The sequence below is a fragment of the Sminthopsis crassicaudata genome, chromosome 3 (genome assembly GCF_048593235.1).
Source record: "Sminthopsis crassicaudata isolate SCR6 chromosome 3, ASM4859323v1, whole genome shotgun sequence".
NCBI classification, from domain to species: Eukaryota; Metazoa; Chordata; class Mammalia; order Dasyuromorphia; family Dasyuridae; genus Sminthopsis; species Sminthopsis crassicaudata.
In genome coordinates this window covers 599,180,462-599,204,182 of record NC_133619.1, presented here as the reverse complement: position 1 = coordinate 599,204,182, position 23,721 = coordinate 599,180,462, and the positions used below count along the sequence as shown (strand labels likewise).

General features: G+C 39.4%; 1 protein-coding gene across 3 annotated transcripts in view; it reads left to right on the top strand.

Annotated features, from left to right (window-relative positions):
- ZCCHC17 (zinc finger CCHC-type containing 17) overlaps nucleotides 1-23,721 on the top strand; it is a 47,469-nt gene that overhangs the window by 18,716 nt on the left and 5,032 nt on the right. For all 3 annotated transcript variants that reach the window (XM_074305527.1, XM_074305528.1, XM_074305530.1), the window contains 5 exons: nucleotides 2,975-3,032; nucleotides 8,647-8,747; nucleotides 10,954-11,045; nucleotides 13,644-13,744; nucleotides 16,402-16,544. In XM_074305527.1, coding sequence (XP_074161628.1) covers nucleotides 2,975-3,032; nucleotides 8,647-8,747; nucleotides 10,954-11,045; nucleotides 13,644-13,744; nucleotides 16,402-16,544 — 495 coding nt within the window. The remainder of the gene's footprint in view (nucleotides 1-2,974; nucleotides 3,033-8,646; nucleotides 8,748-10,953; nucleotides 11,046-13,643; nucleotides 13,745-16,401; nucleotides 16,545-23,721) is intronic.

The following is a 23,721-nucleotide window of genomic DNA, read 5'->3' as shown; positions in this document are numbered from 1 at the left end:
CTCAAAATTATTCTGAGTTTTAGTTGAAGAGAGTGAGAATCTTTAGATTAGAGGGTACTTGGGAGACAAGCTGCCTGTTTTCAAATATTTAAAAGGTGCTATACCAGAGACATGATCTGCTTAACTCCAGAGGGCAGAACCCTAGGAGCAGTGAAAGAAAATGGTAAAGGGGAGGACTTAGACATACGTGAGGAAAAACTTCCAAAAATCAGAGCTATTCAGAATTAGAATGGGCTGCCCAGGTAAGTAAAGTGCTCCTTGTTATAGAACATCTTCAAAGGTAACTTAGATGATCTTTGCAAACATTGTAAATGACATTCGTATTTAGGCAGAGACTGGGCAAGGGGACTTCTGAAATCCCTTTTACCACTGGAAGCACATGCTGTAATTGGGTGAATGGTGCTAGAAACAGAAGCAACAACAGAAAGGACTCATTTTTTCAATTGGAATAAAAGGAACCTGAGAGGGAGCAGAAGAAAAGACAACAGTAAAAATTTCAATTTTCGGCTTGTTCTTGCCAACTGAGGTCAGTTATCCTTGAAGAAATTTGAGTGGCTAATTCCTGATTCCCAGCATCTTTGCCACTGAAAGCTTCAGTACACTGCCCAGAGACCAAGCCGCTTGAAAACCAAAAAGAGGTTTGGTTTGTTGGGGATGTATCTAGAATATTAAGACTAAAGTCAAGGCAGATCATTGATTGTGCTCTGAGTTTGTCTTGGCCAAAAGTACTGATTAATTGCTGGCAAATCTGTTGGTTTGGTCAGCCTGATAGCCTTCCCCACATTTAGCAAGGCTGATTATTGGACAATAGATAATAGAGTACATCCTTGACCCTGTGCTTGAAGCTCTTCTACCATGATCTGCTTATACTCTGCTAGCATTTCCTTACAGATATCAAGATTGTCTCCTTTTCATGATGAGGTTTTAAGAGTAGTACTTTAGCAGAAGCTTCAAACAATTGTAACCTCTAAAGAGTTTTTAGAAACAATGTAGTGTTTACCAGCTCTCTTTACAGCTTCCTGAGGTATATGTTACTTTTAATACCTGCAGTTGGTCCTAGAAAGAGTAGGGGGTGAATGTAACTACAAAACACTCTCTATAGCAGTAAAATAGAGTTATGTTCATGGGTGGGTCTTATCAATATAATTAAAACAATGCTACATAAATTAATTTAGTAATTTAGTGCCAAACCGAACTACCAAGGGATTGCTTTAGAGAACTAGAAAAAGCAATAACAAAATTCATCTGAAAGAACAAAAGGTCCAGATTCTCAAGGTAAGTAATAAAAAAATAGAAAGTAACAGGGCCTACCAATACCAGATCTAAAACTATGCTTCAAGGTAACCATTTGATGATAGTTAAAAAATAGAAAAGTTGATCAGTGGGACAGATTAGTTACATACCATAATGAAGCTAATAAACAATAAAACTGCTAGGAAATTTGGAAAGCTTCCTGTGAGAAATTAGATGTAGAATAAGATGTCATATCATAGACTGTAACAATTCAAATGATTACATGATCTAGTTATATAAAAGATGAATCATAAATGAATTAGAAAATCAAGGACAAAAATACCCTTCTCAATTATGGCTACAGAAAGATTTCAAGGCAAGTCAAGGGATAGAAAAGATCATAGAAGATAAAATGGACTGTCTTGATTACATACAATTGGAAAGTTTTTGCACCAATAAAATCAAGGCAGTTAAAGTTAAAAGAGAAACAGCTGAGGAAAAAAAAAATCTTTGCAGCAAGTTTCTCTGACAGAGTCCTGTTAGCTAATATATAGAGACCTGATTCAAATATGTGAATAACAGCACCATTAGATAAATGGCCAAAAGATATGGAAGTAAAATGTTGAATTATTATATGCTTTTTTTAAAGTGATCTGTTCATAGTGATTTGTGTTTCATATATAATCCTTTTTCCTGTTTTGTTTTGTGTATTGAAAGTTCCTCTCTTTTTTAAAGTTTGTTTTTTTGTTTTGTTTTGTTTTGTTTTTTTAAAGAAAACGGTCTTGTTTGACTTCCCCAGAATGTTTGGTATTCTTGTAGTAAAATGTCAAAGTGTTATCTTTGTCTCAGGCACTTAGTTTGGGGGAAAAAATTCTATAACAGTAGCATCTCCTCTGACATCCTCTGATGCTTTATAGTCGCATGAAGGGGACTCTTGGATTTTTGAAAAGCCACAGCAGCAGAGCCCAAGCTTTGGCTGGAGCTATCAGGCAGGAAAGACAGATCCCTTCTGTTTGTTCTCCAGGAAACATTCTAGAAAGTTGCAGTTCCAATCTTGTCTGAAAGGATTTCCCACACCAGTGAAACCCCAAGACTTGACAAAAGTAATAACTGCCCAATCATACTGTATGATATGAATTCATGGAAAATAGCCATTGACAATACATAGAGTGGAGAAATTGTGTCTTATTGTAGTAATAGAAAGGAGGCCAGTATCAGTGAATCATAGAATACATGATGATTAAGTAGTAAGGCATAATAAACCTGGAAAGGACCAGGTAGTGAAGGACTTTGAATGCCAAACACAGGGTTTTATATCTGATCCAAACACAGGGTTTTATATTAGAAGGATGGGGAGCCACTGGAGATGATTGAATAAGGGAGTAACATCAGATTTATGGTTTAGGAAGATTAATTTGACAGCTGAATGGAGGATGGACTGGAATGAGGAGAGACTGAAGGCAGGCAGACCCACCAACAGGTTATTGCAGTAGTCTAGGCTCGAGGCAGTGAAGACTGTCCCAGAGAGATGGCAGTGTCAAAGGAGAGAGGACTTGACAACAGATTGAGTAAAAGGCTTGGGACAGCGTGAGGAGTTTAAAGATGGCACCTAGATTCCAAGCCTGAGTACCTGGGGATAATGGTGTCCTTGATAATTATTAGAGGAAAATTCAGAAATGGGGAAGAGTTGGGGGAAAGATAATGAGTTTTTAATTTTGGACATGTTTCTTTTTCTTTTCAGGTTGTTACAGTGACAGAATATGGAGCCTTTATTAAAATTCCAGGCTGCAAAAAGCAAGGTATAGTTCTAAAATGAGAAATTCACCCCACTACCTTTTATCCCATTCTATCCTACTGTGGTGGTGAATTTTCTGACAGCTGATAAACATCATAAAGGCCTCTGGTTGTCATGGTTGGGTATCTTAGAACATTCAAACCATGACAAGTCTCAAATAAAATTGAATAATTTTGGTCCTCTCAGGATGGCAGGCTGCCTTTCTGAGTACCAATTGGAATATTGAGTCATCTTACTTTGCAATATGGATTGGAGATAATTATCTCACATTTAGAAATAAATCATTATCAACTAGCACTTATTATATACCTACTATGTGTTAGGAACTGCCCCTACAAACACAAAATTGGTTGTTCTTACTCTCAAGGAACTTATAGGACTATTAAGAGAACAATGTGTACATATAAATATAATCACAAAATCAGGGTCAAGGAGATGAGGAGCTGTCTGGGGATTGGGAAAAATTTTGTTGGACAAGGGGGGGGATATAAACTTTGGAGGAAATTGGGATGCCAAGAGGCTTCAAAGATGAAGGAAGGCATCCCAGACAAGAACAGCCTGGGCACGATCATTAAGAATAACAGTCACGCTCTGCTTTTTTGCATTTATTTGTGTAGTAGTTGTGTCCTATACATGGTCAGTTTTTGTAAAGGTACCTTGCTCTACTGAGAAATATGTATACTTTATTATCTTCACTAGAGAGTTATCAGATCTAATTTCCTAAAATTTAACTCAAATCTTCAGTTCCTTATATATCTTTTTGCTAAATAGGTTTAAAAAGATATACATTGAGTGCCCCAACAACTATAGCTTAATTGTCTATTTCTCTCTAAAACTCAGTTGTCTTTTCTTTGAAGTATTTTTTAGTGCTTTGCCATGGTGGGGAGGGGTTTACACACACACACACACACACACACACACACACACACACACACACGCATGCATACATATATATGTATAGTATCCATATTGATTCATTACTTTATCTTTGTTAATTATCTGTGTTACTATGACTTTGTCTGAACTTATGATTGTAACCCTGTTTTTTTGAGGGAAGCTAAGGCTTAACAGATTTTGTTCAAGTTCTTTATTATCTCTTTGTGGATCTTTGTTTTATGTGTGTTCCTTGTAAATAGCATATTTTGGGATTCTACTTTGTTATTCTCTTCTATTTTGCTCATAAACATCCCCATTCACATTCATCCTATCCTTAAATTTTTCCCTTTCTATGATAATTGCAAACTCTTGCTTCATTTCTTCAAGGGATTCCGTGTAACCAAGTTGTGTTTTTTTTTTTTTTTAAAGACTTTGTAGAATTATTCTTTTCTCCAGAATTTGTGTCTTGGGCATCCCTGAATTCATAATATTTCTTTATTTTTAGTGTCTTTTTCTAGCTTTCCAATCTAAATTGAGGCTTCATATAAAGGTCTGGATTTTCTGCTCTTCTGGAAAGAATGGTGGAACTATATTTGGGTCTGAGCTATATTATTTTGGGTCCTGCTACTTTTTCATATGGGTTTTGATGTTTTGTTCTTCAAGGATCTCAGGGGCAGCTCACCAATCTTTTAGCCTTCTAAGAAGGCTATTCAAGGACTTAGTCTGATTATTGGATCGAACTTTGTAGCCTCCCAATGCCAGTTAGTGGTCTAGGTAACTTAATAGGTAACTTAACTGTAGGCTTGATCCTGTTCATAACTTGAAAAGACAAGCCCTATCAGTGCACTGAAGGCTACGTGGATCAGAAGTACAGAATGCCATCTTGCCCTTGGTCCTTCCTCCCTTACCTAGTAGATTGCTAATATACAGGATGTATGGGTGTTCAGGGAGGACTACATCTCTGGTGTCTGGGTTTGCTAAGCACTTTTGAGGGCTGCTCATCCACCTCTGATGTCTACCTGACACTCAACTCTCACCTTTGGCTCCAAGAAACTGCAGTGTGCCCAGCAACCACTCTCTAGTAAACCATCTCGGCAGACAGCTGGTCTCAAACTCATCAGTGAGTTAGGGGGATGGCTACCCCAGGCATGTGCAGACTTTCCCCAGCAGAATGAGCAGAACATTTTGTCCTTTGAAGATGGCTAAAGAGACACTGCAGAGTGATTAGAACTTGGTCAGACATCAAAGACATCAAGGTCATCCTCTGAGCCATCACCCATGGTCTTGACTTTTGTCTTGACACTGGACTTGCAGTAAAACAATGAGACTGATGACTTTGTGCAAGTCTCTCTCATTAAATAAAAATCTCAAGCAAGTCAAGATATCACCTGTAATGTCATTGGTCTTCTTCAAGATGAAAACTGAACAACTATACAATTATCACCCCTAGCTCTTTCTGTGGACTGGAAAGCTCCCCAGCCTGGGTTCTGGTCCAGAGCAGCCCAGTTTTAGGCTCTTCCTTTGTCTATATTTTCTGCCTAAATCTCCAGCAGATCTTCTTGTCTGAGCTCTGGGCCCAATGCCAGCAGGCCTCTGACTGTATCCCTGGGCTTCCCCTCACAGTTTTTTCTCCTGAGTGCCTGTTACCACTTGATCTGGTGCTCTTCCCCTATTTTCACTGGTATAATTGTGCCTAGTGAGTGAGGTTGGCCTGCCTCATATACTCAGACATCTTGCTCCTCTTAACTTCTCTGCATTTAGGAAAATATCAGGTACATTGTCATTCTTGATTCAATTTTTGTTGATTAATTGCTTTATTCCCTGTGAAACAGGGACAGTAATACTTGTACTACTTTTTGTCTCTGGATTGTTTGTTAGTAAATCACGTTTTAAAGCATTATTTAAATGTGAGCTATTGTTATAAAAACTGATCTAAGATGGCTGAAGCAGGACACTTCATTCACTCTGTTAGTGAATGTGGCAAAGCCATGATTGGAAGTTCAGGACTCCCCTCTCTCTCCATGGTGCTCTTTAACACAAGGCCACATTGTCTCTTCCTATTTATCTCTCAGGAGGTAAAAAGTCAGTCAAGATGTGGGGCAGGAATGCACTTTGAAAACAGCAGACTACTCTACAACTGTCAGGATTTGAATTAGAAGTAAAACCCAAGCTCTCAACCCATTTATACTTGTTGCTTTGCCATTAGGCCTCTGCCTCAGACAGGTTCTGTAGCACAAGATCTGACTTGAAATTAATATAGCTGTGATGATTCCATAGGGCTCTTCCCCTACAAACTTTGTTCTTTCCTTTTAATTGATTGAATGATGTTACTTACATCTGAATTTGAGGGCTTCTGAGCAGATCATGTCAACTCTGTCCAGAATCCATTTCCCAGTAGCTTTCCTAAGATAGGCAATCAGTGAGTGAGAATGAATTTTCTCAGGGTTTTTCCCCCTACTACAATTGAATGAGCTGAAGCTTTAGTCCAAAGCCTTCTTAAATTTGAAGACAAACTATTCTTTTAATCCACCTGCTGCTGTTGTCCCTTGCATTCTTACCTGCCTTGCCTTGATATGTAGAGGAATCATTGGAGGAACTGATCCTGATACACTTTGGTTCAGTTGGGGGAGAAAGAACTTTTTAGAGAAGAGCCAGCTTCTAGGGAGCTAATTTACAGCACAGATTTCAGGCAAGGTGCCTTTTTTCATTCATCCAAATCTGGTTGCCTAGGGGTGAATCTCTGTAGGACAGGACAGCTGGACTCGAAGAGATGAGCAATTAACTAGAAACTCAGTGAATCCTACTCCTTTGGTCTGCAACTGATTTATTTTGTCACTGAGTAATTACTTCCTCACTTTGTGGTGATTCTCTCCCTTTATAGACAAAGAAACTAAGTACCATGTTCACAGTACTGGATTAAGAAATCACTCTTTAGCTAATCCTTTGGGAAAGCTCAAACCAAGTCATCTTTTCCAGCATTATTTCCATTCCATAAATTTATTTTGTGTTGTTGGGTATGTGGTCCCCCTTTTTTTTTTTTCACTCTAGAGTTGCCAGATCTCAAAGAGGTCAAGCACCAGACTTCAAGGAGTTTCTACCTTAATGGACGTTGGAGTAGAGCTACTGGGATAAAAGTAGCCATAGTTCTCCAGTGGGAGAGCTCCAGCAATACTGCATTCAGTTAGTGGCAACTTCTCTGGTAATTGAGAGCCCTAAAAATAGAGTTAACAGCTACGTGATGCCATAGTGCATCGGGTGCTGATCCTGGAGTTAGGAAAGCCCATCTTCCTGAGTTCAAATCTGGCCTAAGGTTCTTACTAGCTGTGTCATCCTGGACAAGTTGCTTAACTCTTTTTTGCTGTAGTTTTCTCATCTATAAAATGAGGTGGAGAAGATTTTTGCCAAGAAAACCCCAAATTAAGTCACAAAAGGTTGGACACGACTGAAAAAATGACTGAACAACAGTAGATAAGGGTGGATTCTCATTTGGACAGCTTTCTGCCTGGAACTGTGGATTAACATTTTAGATTCATTCTCTTTCTATTCCATTACTGATAGAAGTTGTGAAGTAAATTAACCTTAACAGAGTATTGTACAGTCAGGTGATCCTTTATATTAGTGTAGCAAATTCTTTTGTGTCTGGATTGAAAAATGTCAAGAATTTCTTCAAGTTGTCTGAATGCATTTTAATAGGCACTCAAGTAGGACACCTTGTACCAATATGGGTTTATTATACCCGTGAGTGGGCTAAGCCTGCTCCTCCAGTGTATAAACAAGATTAAGTGTCAAAAGATTAAAATGAACAGTTTCTTAAGAATTTTCTGCTGGAAACAAAGTAGATACTCATTTACTGGGGACTAGTTAGAAAGATGGTAGGGCAGGGCTGTAGTCAAATATTTCTATTCTGTAAGAAGCAATGAAACTAATGAGTACTAGAAAGAGATACTGATACAAAAATGTAAAAAGAACAAAGAACTGATGCAAAGTGAAGTAAGCAGAACCAAGGACACAGTGTACAAAATAATAGCAATGTGAATGGAAAGAACTAAAGTGACAATTTAGAGCTTAAAATATAATTTTTAAAATTTAATTTAGTTTTAACTAAGCTATTCTCAGTATTATACATATTCAAATCAACTACAAAAGACTTATGAAAGAAGATACTATTTACTTTCAGAGAAATAGAAGTACATATAGTATGTTTTACATGTGTGTGATAAAATGGTGTCATTCTTTAGGATGGGGAGGGAGGGAGGCAGCCAATTTAGAACTCAAAATGTAACAAAAATTTTTTAAAATATATTTTAAACTAAAGCAAAATCATCAAAAACTGAATAAGGTGAAACTACAATAAGCAAATCAATCACAAAGAAAAGACATAAGAAAATACCTCCCTCAACTTATTTTCAAAGTTGCAGGACTCTATAACTCTGCATATAATATCATACTTAATATGTTGGTTAATTTTGCTGAAATGTCGGAGGGTTCTTTATTATAGAAGGTGGCTTTTTGGGAAGAAAACAGGGATGTGAAATATAGGTGATGTGAAAACATCATATTAATTTTAAAAAATTATTTTCCTGTGGGTGTTTGACTTTGGGGCCTAGTACTTTTCTCTGGATTCTTCTGTGATCATGGACAGCACATGTATAAGATCACATTGGTTTTCCTTTGTGATTTCCCCCTTGACTAGTGATCAGGTACCAGGCATGTATTAAATGTTTCCCTTTTTTTGTTTCAAGGCCTGGTCCATCGAACCCACATGTCATCCTGTCGAGTGGACAAGCCCTCTGAGATAGTGGATGTCGGTGACAAAGTATGGGTGAAGCTTATCGGCCGAGAGGTAAAATTCTGTGCCTTTTCTGCAAGTGGGAAGGAATATAAAGGAGTAGGAAGAATGATGACTTGATTCTCAGCTGAAGCTGACAGACTGGTCATCTTCTCAGAGTGGGTGATTTTGCTTTTGAGCTATGCAACTATGGTATCGTCTCCTTTCCAGCTTCCATTTCCACACCAGAAGGATTGGGTGTACTTACTTAACTTGGACATTCACTGACTCTCTAGGCTTGAAGGAATCTTAGAATGTTCCTTAGTTCATTTCCCCTTTGTCCAGCCAAGACTCCAAAAGTTTTGCAAATACATAGTGAATTCTTTTAGCTCAAAAAAAAAAAAAAAAAAAAAAGTCACTAGACTATTCTATCCCCAGGAAGTAAATAAATGAATATTTGTTGCCATTCTCACAGCTTTTGTCATGACCTAAGAATATTATCAGGCCAATCTATTTCAAGTTTGGATGATGTCAGATATTTATACTGGGCCTTCTTTGAAAGGATACTTGCTCAGGGTGTTCAAGACAAGCTTATATTGAGACCAGACATGGACACAAAGGAATCGTAAGATCACAGGGCAGTGGGATCAGAGTGCCTTAAATCTAGACACCTTGATTTAAGTTACACCAGTCAAGAGCTGAAAGAGATCTTAGGTGACCCTGAAGGCCAACACCCTCATTTTACAAATGATAAACTCAGGCCCAGAGAGATTGCTGAAGGCTGCTACATAAGTAGGAATCAGCAGAGTCTGTGTTCAAATCCAGGTTCTTTAATTCCAAATCCACTGTGGTTATCATTGCATCACCTAATGTATCTGACCAGATGCTATCCAATCCTTGGCAACTAAAAGTCGTGACAATGATAGAAAAAAAATTCTTAGTTATCTACAGAAGACTATATAAATGATTGCTCTTTACTTAAGAAGCATATAAAGAGCATGGGCTTATGAATCTAAAGACCTGGGTTTAAATCCTGACTCTGGTGTTATAATTTTGGGCAACTTAGCTTCCCTGACCCTCAAATTATTTATAAAATGAGATTGGTCCAGTTGATTTCTAAGGTCCCATCCAGCTCTAGACCTCTAATTATACTTTCTTTTTCTTAAAAATTTATTTTTTAATGTAAACTTAGCCATCACCAAACATCTGAAAATGCCAAAGACAGGGTAGAAGTTTGTATAAGAAACCATACATTTCTATTCCATATAATTTTAAAATATATTTATATATAGATATTTATTTAACAAAGTAGTACTATGTCCCCATGCATATTTCTTTCTTCTGTACATTTGAAAAAATGTTTTATTGCTGATTTTTTCATTTCTATTACTAGCTGCTAATCCACATCCTCACCAACAGAAAACCTCCCTTATAACAAATATGTATAATGAAGCAAATGAAATCAAGACATTGACCGTGTCTGAGAACACATGTCATATTCTCTTCCTACTTTCCAACCTTCTTCACCTCCCTTCCCTGCAGGACCCTGCCTTTTTAGATAGATTAGTCTCATCCTTGCTTCTGAACCTGCTGTGTTCATCCCATTATATGTACGTGTTTATGTTATCCTTCCTTTCTTGCATGTTTTCCTGCTTTATTTTCTTCAATATTCATTTTTGTAAGACTTTGTGTTCCAAATTTTTCTGTCTCCCTACTCCCATTCCCAAGACAACAAGCAATGGAAGATAGGTTTAATCTGTACAGTCCTTTTAAACATATTTCCATATATGTCATGTGCAAGAGAAATCAGATCAAAAGGGGGGAAAAAAAAACAAGAGAAAGAGAAAAATAAAAGAAAAAAGTTGAAAATACTGTTTCAATCCACATTTAGTCTCCATAGTTCTCCTTCTGGAAATGGATGGCATTTACCATCCCAAGTCTATTGAAATTCATGCCTTCCTTTTTCCTCTCCATTTTTCTAAGTTCTGCTCTACCTTCAAAACCTAGTTCCCAGTAACAGCTTTATATGTCTGGTTTCCTCAACTGGAGGGTAGGTTCTTGGGAGGCAGAATGGTTTCTTGTGCTTCTTTATGCATAGCTCCCCCAACCTCCACACTGACAGCAGTGCCCCACCCTCATGATAGATACTCAGTAGATGTTTTTGATGCTGATGATTTAGGTGAATGCACTTTGCCAAGTAATTTGCAAGCTATCACTGTCACTAGTAAATCTCTTGATGTGGTTGAGCTCTTTTTGATGACTCTGCTTTTGCTTCCTATAGATGAAAGATGACAAGGTTAAGCTGTCCCTTTCCATGAAAGTTGTCAACCAAGGCACTGGAAAAGACCTTGACCCCAACAATATCATTACTGAGTAAGTTAAATGATTTATTAGGTCAGAAAAAATTAGCCTTCCACTCAACCTTTTTGAGCTCTTTTTTGTCTTTTGAATTAGCTTGTTGACCAATATTTGACTTTGTGATCCTGCTCTGTCTCTATCCTATGGACACTAATCGTGTCTGTGACTTGGAGTTAAAACCATCAGAAAGGGAATTGAGGTGCACATGTGTAGGGGTACTCCTGACTTTAGGAGTAAAACAGATTTTTTTTCACCGGGTTTGGGGAGCACTTACAAATGTAAGGACCCTGCCTTACATTTACTTAGGTAGTTAAGTTTTTAATATTACTCCTAGACATCCTCCTGGACCAGGATCCTTTGCCATTTTTGTATCCTGAACCACTTGGGTAGACTATAGTCTGTAGACCCTTTCAGAATAATTTTTTTTTTTAATACATGAAATATAATGTACAGAATTATATTGAAATAAAAATGTAATATTTTTCCCATCTATCTCATCCAATCTGTACATAGACCTCAAGCTTCAGGTTTCTTTACCAAAAAAACCCCCCCAAAAATACGGAGAACATTAAGCAGCCTACATTAAGAATCGAGGAAGGGGAGACACAGGATACTTGCCCTCTCCCTGATTCTTAACCTAGTGAAAGTTAAAACCCAGATTCCTATTACAGTTTGGTCTTTGCAATGGAGCCTTTCCTGGGTCTTCCTTGCAATTTGTTTGAAGATGCTCTGAAGCATCAGAGCTTTTTGGCCAGTTTTGAAGCAGAATACTGATTCCACTGATTTGGGGTCAGAGGACATGAATTCCAATCCCCAGTCTCTTATTACCTGTATCATCTGCCCTTGTCATGGTCCAGATTGCTCCAATGAATTGCTCTTTGTTGAGTAGTCCCACCAACTCTTTCTTGTCTCAGGAGATCCATTTGGTTATTTTAGTTACTGTGATAATACTTTGGCTAAATTGCTTTGTGTTTAGGGATTTTCACATGCCTCCTGATGATTTTCCTATTTCTCCGTTTTTTGATAATACTGGATATTGGCAGATTACATGCCAGTTAGACTAGAAACCCATTATAACTCAAGACTCTGGGGGCATGATTTACACATAGGCTACTGGTTAACTGCATTCTCATCAATTATTTTCCCTTCCTAGAGCTATAGTTGAGGCAGCCTAATGAAGCAGTGAGGTTTACCAGAGACGCCCTTACAAGGGCAAAGCAAAGAAGATAAAAGACCACCTTTTATTTCCTAACACAATGACAGAAAATGGGAAGGGCTCCCAGGGTTCAGGCAGGGGGCTTCTTTCACATGTAGCTTGTTGTAAACAGCAGTATTTCAGCAAGCATTTATCTTATCTAAGATCTGCCTCTGAGCAAGCAAGCATGAAGTCCCTACTCTTGAAGTTTATGATCTCAAACTCTGAGAAAGATGTGTGGTGGTAAAGAAAATGTGCTAAGAACAAACATCTAACTAGGGCAATCATGAAGGACCCACTGTTAGTTGGGTTTTGAAGTGTTCGGGGATCTAAGCACATAAAATTACATTTCCAATAGGAACATCTAAAGGCAAAGAACAGGAAATCAGCTGGTCTGTTTGGAAAATAGCAAGATGTCTAATTTGCTTGATTGAATTGAGTATTATGTGGGAGAAATTATTTAACCTGTAATCTATCAAAATCCAGAGTCTTGAATTTGGTTATACTGAATACTTTTTGACCTATGATTTGCAAATGATTCTAGCTAAATTTGGCTAAGCAAGTGAAAAAGATTTTGTTTCATTCTTTGTATCTCTATCCCCAATGCCTTGCACATAGTAAGTATCCATAAATATGTGTTGATTGATTGATTAGTTGAAACTGAGGTCCAGGGAAATGTAAATAAATTACCCAATTAGAGACCTGGGAATTATGCTTGATTCCCAAGTTTGTATTCAAAGTGAGCTAGGCTTTACCTTTTATTTAGAGAATTATTTCCTGTGGATCCATACCAGATATCTGATCTCATTCCTATATATCCTAGGGCAGAGGACGGGAATCTGAGATCTGAAGCAGAATGCTGAGCAGAGGGATTGAGTGCATGGTTAAATAAGAGTTAAATTGCCAAAATCCTCTTTCATTGTTGTTTAAAGCTTCAAGTTTCCTTACCAAAATAAAACAAAACAAAAACCAACAAAAAATTTTGTTCTCCATTCAGATGAGACCCATGAAAACAAGTAGTTTTGTATCATAAATAATGATTTTAACTACATTTCATTGGGGAACATCTCTCCTGTGATAAGATGCATTGGGCTGAGGGTGCTGAGAGCTTTCAGTAGCTTAGTAATCACACTTTAAAAAATAAGGATGAGGACACTTGTGCCCATACCATTCTGTCTTGGGAAGTGATTGTAGAGGCTTTCCTGGATTGAAGCTCATCACCTACATTTCCCACAAGACCTCTCTTTAGCCTGTTCCCTACCATCTATTATTTTGATATATTTTGCTTGAGAATGGGTCGTACTGTCTCTGTCTTCTACCATCAAACCAGTAGCAAAGAGAGACTAGAATCTACAAAAGCTCTTTCAACTCATTCTCTTGAGAGAACCACAGCTAATGTTGATCTTGCTTCCTTTCAGCCAAGAAGAAAGGCGGAAGAGGTCCTTCAAGGATTATACAGGGCAGAAGATTATCCTCGAGGCTGTCTTAAACACAACTTGCAAGAAATGTGGCTGCAAAGGTAAGGAGGGTTTATATTCCACCTGAACTTCTCCATCCTTCTCTCCTTTCCCTCCAGCCCTTTCTGTATTCCTCTATTTCTCTGTGATTCTTTTCTCTCCCTCTCTCCCTTTCTTTTTCTTTCTCTGTCTCTCTCTCTTATGCTTAGAAGTCTTCTCCAGGAGAAGACTTTTTATTCTTCACTTTTTTCTTAAACTCCTGAAATTCCAGGCTCTGAACACAGTTTCTCACATTGAGGATGCCATTTTTCCATCTAATTCATTTTTCAGGTTCCTTCTAGTTTTATAAAAATACATATTTATTTATTTTTATTAAAGCTTTTTATTCACAAAGCATATGCATGGGTAATGCCTTTACAAGGGCAAAGCAAAGAAGATAAAAGAACATCTTTTATTTCCTAACACAATGACAGAAAATGGGAAGGCCTCCCAGGGTTTAGTTCTCTCTTTGGAAATAGAGACAATTTTCATCATCAGTCCTTTCAAATTGTCATGGATTGAAATTGTCTTTTACAATTGATCATCATATGTTCTGATTCTGGTCACTTCGTTTTGCATCAGTTCATATAAGTCTTTTCCTGTTTTTTGTTTTTGTTTTTGTTTTTTCTGAAAGCACCCTGCTCATTATTTCTTATAGCACAATGGTATTCCATCACAACCATGTACCACAACTTGTTCATCCATTCCCCACTTGATGGGCTTCCCCTCATTTTCGAATTATCAAAAATGAGCTGTTATAAATAGTTTTTTACAAATTGGTCATTTTCCTTTTCCTTTGATCCTTTGGGGATTCGACTAATGGTGGTATGCTGAAGCAAAGAGTATGGACATTTTTACAGACCTTTGGGAATAATTCCAAATTTCTCTCTAAGATGGTTGGATCAGTTCACCCTCTTCACCAACAGTGCATTAGTGTCTCTGTTTTCTTGGCCCCTCCAGCATTTGTCTCTGTCAGTTTCTGACCTTCAAAGTTAATTGAATTTGTCAGCCCTTCTACTTCTACTTCAAGCGCTCATCCCTCTGAAATAATTGTTGTTGTTGTTTTTCTCCTCCCTTTGGCTTTTCTGGTGACTAATGACAAATTTATGTCCCAGCTTGAATTTTCAGGTTCAGAAGTCCCTGTTTATATCATGTCAGTTCTAAGAAGGGAAAATTGACCTATGAGAGAGAAGATTCTTTGACCTCTTCAGAGGGAGTGTGAACATGGCTCAGATCAGAGGAAATTTCATGTTGAGTTTTTATTCTAAGTAATAATTATAACTGACATGGAGAGTTAGGCTTGGAATCAAGAAAATCTGTAGATGCAAACTTACCCATGCTATAAACTGGCTGTGTGACGCTGGCCATCACTTAATTTTCAGTGTTCCAGATGGACTCTTTAAGGCCTCTAAGGTGGACTCATAAAGTTCTCCTCCACATGGAAAGGGAACCGTTCACTGACAGTTTCCCAGTGTAATGACCTCACAGGTCTGGAAAAAATTTATGTATGTTCACACTCTAATTTGAATCTGTATAACAGTCATAGGAGGGAGATAGTAGACCAAGTATTGTTTCCCAGTTATGCAGAAGAGGAAATTCCTTGTCCTAGAGATTCACTGATTTCAGCAAATTCACAGGGAGCCAATGGCCAAGCTGGGATTTGAACGGGGTCCTCTGGCCTGAGTCTAGTTCTCTTTTCTTATAATAGGGACTCTTAACTCTCTTAACAGAGTCATAAGGCTCTTTGAGAGGCTGAAAAAGTTTATGGGCCTCAGAAGAATGTTTCATTTTCTGTTTGTTTAGGTTTGGAGAATGTGGGGAATTCTAAAATTAAAGGAAAAGCTACATTTCAGTTAGAGGTTGGCAAATAAAAAGATGTAATCTTTTTTCCATCTAACTTCATAAACCCCCTGAAGTCTGTCCATGGTCCCCTTAGGAATCTATTAAATCCCTGCATTACACCATGATTGTTCCTATTTCAGTTGATGAGGCTGACTTGCTCTGAGTAGTTTCTTTGTGGCTTTGGGGTTGGCTAATGTAATTCCCCAGGGAAGTGATAGAAGGCATGAAGAAACCCTTTCATTTTATGTATAGGACTGTCCTAGCAGTGACAGTCATGTATCAAAGTGCCTGTATCTATAGACTCAGGACAAGAAGGAAAACAGGCATGGAAGGAGGCAAAATAGAATAATGGGAAGCAGAATTATGCCGTAACAGGAGGTAACCAGGCTGTTTAGTGATTAGTGTTTTAGGTTTTTGCCCCCTCCCCCCCCAGGGATAAGATTGGGATCTTCTTTTCTAGGTCTGGTGGCTAAAACATAATCTAGACCTAACTTCTTGCCCCTATTTTCCTCTGCGGAGATACCTCATACTCATTTGTAGCTTTCCATTGCTAAAAGTTCCAAAAGACTGCTTTAAAAATCAATAGGCTCCAGTGCTAATGGAGGGATAGAGATGCCACTATTCAAATGGCTCTTGCCTTTTCCAAAGTCAAAGCAGCCCAGCCTTCCTGTCCAGTTTTCTCAGGCTTTAAGAATTATAAGAAATATAGGAGTTCATCCATTGACTAGAGCTTTGCTTCTGACTTCTTCTCGATGTGTCCTCTAGGGAAAGACTCACCTGCCAACTAAAGTGGGGAGGGCCAGCTTCATCTCCTACCTCTCCCACATTTTTCCCACAGGTCATTTTGCCAAGGACTGCTTCATGCAACCAGGAGGCACCAAATACAGCCTAGTACCTGAAGAGGAGGAAGAAGAAACGGCAGAAACTGAGGGAGGGGAAAAATCTGTACAAACGGAAAATACTTCCCGGAAAAGAAAGAAGGTGGGTGCTGCCTTCCTCTCTCCATTAGTTACTACTAGGCAAACCAGGCAGGAAGCACCAGAGCCCAACAGGAGGTCCTTCTCTTTTTCAACACTGAGTAGCTTCTCTCTTATGGAATAGGAAGGTTGATGTTCTACCTGCAGGATATTTAAAAAATAATAACCCATATACTGAGGATTTAAGTTTCATTAAACAATGAAAATTCAAGTTCAGGCTTTAGCTCTGTCATTGATGAGTTGGATGAACTTGAGCAGATTAACGACTCTTTCTGGGCCCTGATTTCTACTTCTACAAAATTGTTATTATTGGTGTTGTTTAGTCATGTCATTTGTGTTCCATTCTTCATAGCCTTGATGAGGAGTAAACTGAGGTTCTAAACCGAGATAGGTCAGTTCCTTTTCTCTCTCTCCTTCCTTCCCCAAAGTAACCAAGGGCAGGTTCGGCAGGAAAGGAATTTGCTACTTAATGCTGTATGCTTAATGCTAGTCTTTATTGATTAGAATGGAAACACTGGAGAGCCAGTGGGCAAAATGGCTGCATGGTACAAGGCCAGTTTTGCAAAGAATAGATTTTTGAGGACTCTGTTTTATACAAGAGCACAATCATTCAGATGCAGTGATGTAAGGAGGTTCGGGAGAGTGATGTAAATAAGATAAGGATTCTCTTGTTATCTTTTGGGGACAGACAGAAGTCTCTTCCCAAAAAGGAATTTCCTGATGCCATTTGGTCTATCTGAGCAGATTAGAATGGGGGCTGTAAAACCCCAACCAGTTCAGATAGCCCAAACTAGTTTGACCAGATCTTGTATCAAAGGTCCAAGTCCCAAAGGAAGTTGGAGATCAAACAAGGAATATCAAGGGGCTACCGCCCTCAACAGCCTCTTTTAGGGTTTTCTGGGCAAAAAGACTGGAGTGGTTTGCTATTGCTTTCCCCAGGTCTTTATACAGATGAGGAAACTAAGGCAAACAAGTGTTTTGCCCACAGTCACCCAGCTAGTAAGTGTCTAAAGTTAAATTTGAACTCAGGAAAATGAGCCTTCTTAACTAGGGATCATGTATCATCAATCTAGGGCTTTAAAGCACTTTAGCAAGCATCTAGTCCAGCCTTCTCATTTTATAGGTGAGGAAGCATAAAATGGTTAATGGCTTGCTCAAGATCACACTGGTGGTAAGAGCAGAGCTGAAATTTGAACAATATTTCCTTAATTCCATATTCATTTTACCATTGCACCATTGCTATTGTCATTTGTCAGTCAGTAAACATTTACTAGGCATCTATTATGTGCTAAGTGTTGGAGATGCAAAAGGTGGCAAAAAAGAGTTCCTGCCCTCGAGGAACTTCTTATCCAGTGGGGGAGATAACAGAAACAATTATGTGTGCAACCAAATTATCTGCCAGATAAAGAGAAAATAATTAAAAGATGGAAGGCACTAGAATTAATTTCCTCTAGAAAATAGGATTGAGAATCTGTCATGATAATACAGAGAAGTACTAAGTAAGTAAGGGTCATAGAGGTAGAATCTACAAGACTTGGTCAGTGGTTGAAAATTGGAAGTGAGGGACACAGGAAGGTTGAGGATAACCCCTGCACAGCAGCTCTTTTCTTTTTCATATTGCCTCTCTGGCACACTTTCTGAAATTGTGCACCTAGGTAACTGGACTGGTGGTGGTGCCCCAAACAAAATAAACAGAGAAATTGTGAGAAGTGGTGGTTTTAAGAGGGAAAAGATAACAAGTTTTCATTTAGATAGTTCTATTTCAGATGCCTGTGAGACTTCCTTATGGGAATGAAGTGCTGGACAGATATTAGGACTGACATGCAGATTTGGGATTCATCTAGAGATAATAATTGAGCCCATGGAAACTGATTCTGTTGCCCAGAGAGAATGAAGAGAGAGAAGGGAAGAGGAGCCAGAGACCTCTCAAAGGGACATCTCTAAGCAGGATCTTAGTCCTGGATGATGGATCCAGGAAACTTTGGACAGATAGGACACAAAGGAGGAAGAACAGTGTCACACAATGGAAAGTCATCCATTTTGGCTGGATTGGAATAAAGAAGGAGATAATTGTGAAATAAATCTGGATGGAACAGACTGTGACGTAGGTAGTGTTCTATCTTAAAGGCAGTAGTGAGCCACTGAACCTTTGTGAGCAGGATTGGGATAGCATCAGACTTTGAACAGTTAAAAAATAGTTGGTCAACAACTTGAATTATCTTGGGGAATTCTGGTCAACCAACCCCAGTTCCAGAAGACTCATGATGAAATATACTAACCATCTCTAGAGAAGAGGTGCAGACTGAAACATATTGGGATGGAACGGAGGGGCTAATAAGGAAATTTGTTTCACTTAACATATTTGTAATAAGTTTTGTTTTTCTTGCTTTCTCAGTGTATGAAAGGAGGAGTGGGGAAGTAGATAATTCAGAACTGAAAAATAAAATAAAATTAATTTCAAAATTTTAGAGGAAGAATTTAATTTGGTTAGTGAGTTTAGAAGCCAGATCACAAAGGGCTGAATGGTGAATGGAAAGTGACAAACTGGAGGCAATGAGCATAGATGACTTTTTCTAGAGTAGCTGTGAAAGGAAAAGAGACAATGATGGGTTGAGGAAATGGCAGTGTTAAATGAAGGCTTTTTTAAGAATGAGGGGAACCGAGGCATGCTTTTAATAGCATGGGAAGTGCCTGTAGAAAGACATGGAAGACAGGAAAAGGATAATGATTGAGGTGGTAAGCTTCTGAAAGAAATAATAAAGGATAGGATGAAGGGTTCAGCCTTGGCAAGGAAAAGGCTTGCTTTTTTTGTTAGACTGGGGTAAAGGAGAGAATGGAGGGTGATGCAGAGAGTTTTTGAGGTGTAACAAAAGAAGAGTTTATAATGAATTGCCTCCGTTTCCTCATTAAAGAATAGAAGACGAGAGGTTCTGCTATGTGAAAATGAGGAAGAAGTCATGTAGGAGGCTTGGAGACACTAGAGAAGATTTGAAACAGGAAAGTGTGTCGGAGAGACACACTTCTGCGTGTCAGCCCTAATATCTGTCCAGCACTTCATCTCACATCCCTGTACAATGGTGAAGGCCCGGTTCAGATTAAGTGTAACATAAATCTGTAATGGTCCCAATCAGCACCATTGATCAGAGAAGGCAGATGCTGGGTGTGACCCAAAAGGTGTTAGTTTGATGAGCCATGAGTAACGATAGATAAAAAAGAGCAAGGAAATTCAAAGGTAAGGAGAGCAAATATAATTTAACTAGTTGACTAGATCAAGACTGTGAAGAGAAGAGAATTAGCAGAGTACCAGGAAGAATGGAGTGACCAAAGATTATGATGAATATCAATTAGTAGTAGTAGGATGAGGCAAAAGGAGAGGAGTTTATGAATAGAGAATTTCAGGGCTATGGATCCTGGAGATAGAACCATGAACATCTCTTTATGTTTGAAGTGGTATGAAAGTTTAGGTCTTGGGAGTTGAAAAGATCCATGAATTGGAAATTGTATGAGAGGACATCAACATATGTTTTGAAGTATTCAAAGAAGCAGGCAGGAACTTTGATAGAGAAGGCTATGAGACAGGTACAGAATACCTTCAGAAAGAATGAACTGTGAATTGGCAGATGACCATGACGAGGATCTAGATAGGTGAGCTTCAAAGGAAATGAGGTTGTTGAGTGAAGGCAGCAGAGAGAGCAGTGGTGGCCAGGACAGGGGCAGCCAACAATCTGTGACTGAAATGTGACATAGTGGAAAGAACAATCAGTCGATATACCAATATTTAATAAAAGCCTATTCTGTGCTAGGTGCAGAGAATACAAAAATAAAAGTGAGGTAATCCTTGCCCTCATGGGTTTATTTCTCTTTGGGTAGGGGAGGTTTACAAGATACTCACAGATAAGTAAATACTGGCTTTTGTAAAATGCCAGTTTGTAAAATGCACTTTACAAAATAAATATGTAGTGATTAGAGGGGTAGTGGGAAGGTGCTTTAACTACTGGGGAAATCAGCAAAAGCTTCCTAAAGAAAATGGCCCTTGGTTTGAGCTTTGTAGGGAGCAGGAGGTTCCAAAAGGCACAGAAGTACGAGAGGGAATGTTGTATCTGGAGACAAAAAGTCAGTCAGTTTAGGATTAAGGGAAGTCCGTCCTGTGTGGAATGTAGCCTGGAAAAGTAGCAAAGAATTTTTTAAAACTTCTCTCCCAAAAAGGGGGGGAAAAAGAGGGAATTTGTATTTTATCTTAAAAGCAAAGAGAGTGTCTCTAACTTTTTGAACCAAGGAAAGAGGGGATGATTAAAAGATCATTTTATTGGGAGGAGATGGGAGAGGATAGAGACAGGGGCACAAGCAGAGGGGTTAGAAGAGGTCCACTCCTTCCCCAAAGATTGGAAAAAAGGAGGAAAGACTTGAGATTGATGGAGGGGTAATTTGGTGTGGAATTGAGAAGGGAAGGGAGTACTAAATGAATTGCCTTCATTCTCCCTGCAAGAGATGATGAGGCAGTAGTTTAGGCTTAAGAAGAGCAGATGCTCGGGGATTTCAGGAGAAGGAGTTGCTGTTCAGTGGAGAGAGGCATCAGACAGAGTGTGTACCTGGCTTAGAAAGCTAGAAGTTCAGATGCAGCCTTAGACACTTAGCAGTTGTGGCCAAGGCACCATGCCATCTAAATCGTTTCTACTGTCAGCACAAGGACAGACTAGCACCAAGGACTCCTAACAGATGGGTGTTTGAGGAAACATCACAAGGTTTTGCAAGAGAATTTCATGATCAGAGAGTTGTGTAGGAGAGCCTGGAAGGAGAGTAAGACCAGTCATGGGCTAAGGGCCTGAGCTCAGGCAGTGGCAGTGGCAATGGGGGTGGAGATTGGGAGAATAAAGCTAAAAGTGAAAGGGAGGCAGGGATGAACCTGGATCTCTGGGTGCACAGAGATCTCAAACCACCAGCAGAAAAAGGAAAGTGGACAGTTAAGGGTGATAAAAGACAACATGCTCCCATTTCCAATGACTAAAGTCAATCTCTGAAAACTGGAATCATTTGAATGTTGTCTTATCAGGCAGGCAGGTAGGAGGTAGGTGAGTAAAATATTTATTAAGTGCTTTCTCTATTCCAGGCCCTATGCTAGGTGCTATGGATACAACAACAGAGTGGGAACAATTCCTGTATTCCTGGTGTTCTGTGACAGAAGCTAGACATCTTTGTGAGAGAGGGGAAGTCATCTAATCAGACCAACTTTAGTCAGCTTTGGAAGCTCAGCATGGGGCTTTTGAAAAGAGAACAAATGAAGCATTTATGAAGCACTCGAAATATTGAAGTATTTGCAGAGCACCAGGGTGAGCCCTGGGGAGACATATAGAAAAGTGAGATGATTCCTGCTTATCTAATAGGGGAGAGACAGAATATTAAGGTAGGCATGGTGGCTAGCTAGATGGTAAATTCCAGTGGTCAGGCCCAAGTATAGAGCAAGACTGTCATTTCTTCTTTTTGCCCACTACAAAGCATGATGGATCTGCATCTCATTGTTGAAGCACATTTTTCTTGTGGGCATTCAGTTGTAGACAGGTTAACTATGCTGCATCAGCCCTCTTGATAATGACATACAAGGCTGCCGCCAGCTTCCCGTAGCCAAGGCTGCCTTGGAGCTGTTGTTGGAGCTTGGGGCCAGCTCCACCTTGAGGTCACTGACCATCTAAATCCATAAAGAAGGATGGTGGTGCCCTTTACAAAAATAAGGGTTAGGAAGGGGTTAAGTTTTAGGGGGGAAGACATGTTCTGTTTTAGACATGTTGAATTTGAGATAAATGAATGAATGGATGAAAGTCATTTATTATTAAGTGCTTGCTGTCAGCCAATCATCATACTTCGTTCTGGGGATACAAAGAGAAAAGTAGAGACATCACCTGCTTCCAGGAAGCTTTGGGGGAAACACATAGAAAAGGCCTGTGGAACTTCTAGAGAGAATCTTTTTTCTTTTTTCTTAAATTTTTCTTTAAATTTTTTCTCTCATAAAAAAGGTAGGCCTGGAGCTCAATAGAAAATGAGGGCTGCAGAAGAGCTTTTGGAGTAATGGGGGGAATGGCCTCCTTGAATTCATATCCTTCCTTTAAAGCCCAACTCAAATGCTACCTTCTCCAGGAAACCACCTTCCCCCCCCATTACCTAGCACAGTTCTCTAAGTACTAAGAAATGTTAATTGAATTACTTCAGAGTAGAGCATAGAATGTAGAGAAATTGGTGCCAGGTGGTGTCCATCCAGGAGAGAGGCCAGGTTGACACCTGAGAGCTCCTGCAGGGAGGGCTCCCAAAAGAGCCAGAAGGAAGCCACTAGGATGTTTAAAGAGTCCCTTGTTTGAAGCACTCACACAGGCCACTGAGACCTGCCCCAGTAATTTTGGTCAGGGGTGGCTCTGTTCAGTATTTAGTTCTACATTCAATGTAGGTTTTGCTGAGGTGAATATCCTCTTTAATTTTAGAAGGAGGAAAAGCCACATATCAGCATGAAGATAGGGAAGTGATATGGGGCATCAGGAGGTGGGGGGGTTAAGATGGCACAAAAACCTGGGCTTTGAAACTCAGGTTGTTCAGGATGTCTCCTGACACACCAGGCATTGACCAGACTATTTGGTCAGGGCTTGTGTCTTAAGTTAGAAGAATGGCCGAAGCAGTGCCCTCCTTCAGACTCCTGCTCTCAGAAGCTGGCTGCTGAATAGGAGGCTGTGAGCTCCTCCTACATTCCCCCCCCCAATCTCTTGTTCTGGGAGGGCTCTTCTGGAGGCCTCACCAGGCCCAGAAGTCAGCTGCTTGGGGTGTCTCTGAAGCCTCTAGAACCCTCCTGCTTCTGTTTGCAGCTCAGCTGCTGCTCTCAGATGAACCCCCACTCCCTTGTTTCTTTCTGGCTGGAGGAGCCCTTCCAAACACGTTAGTAGAGCTCAAGCCAAGAAGGATTTGAGGATGGGCCTAGACTCATACTGTGTGTCTGTCTCTAAGAACTATGTTAGTTAACTCAGGAGAGATGGGGTGCTAAGAAGCTATTCTCACCGAGTAATGAATTTCTCAATCCTAAAACAGAGCTTTGTCCCCTGTGTCCATGGAAAGAATACCTGCCCCAACAATTCACAAAGATTCATTCACTCCAGGTCATACTGCCATTCCAAGGCACCAAGAATCAGCTTTCTGTTTCTTTGGCC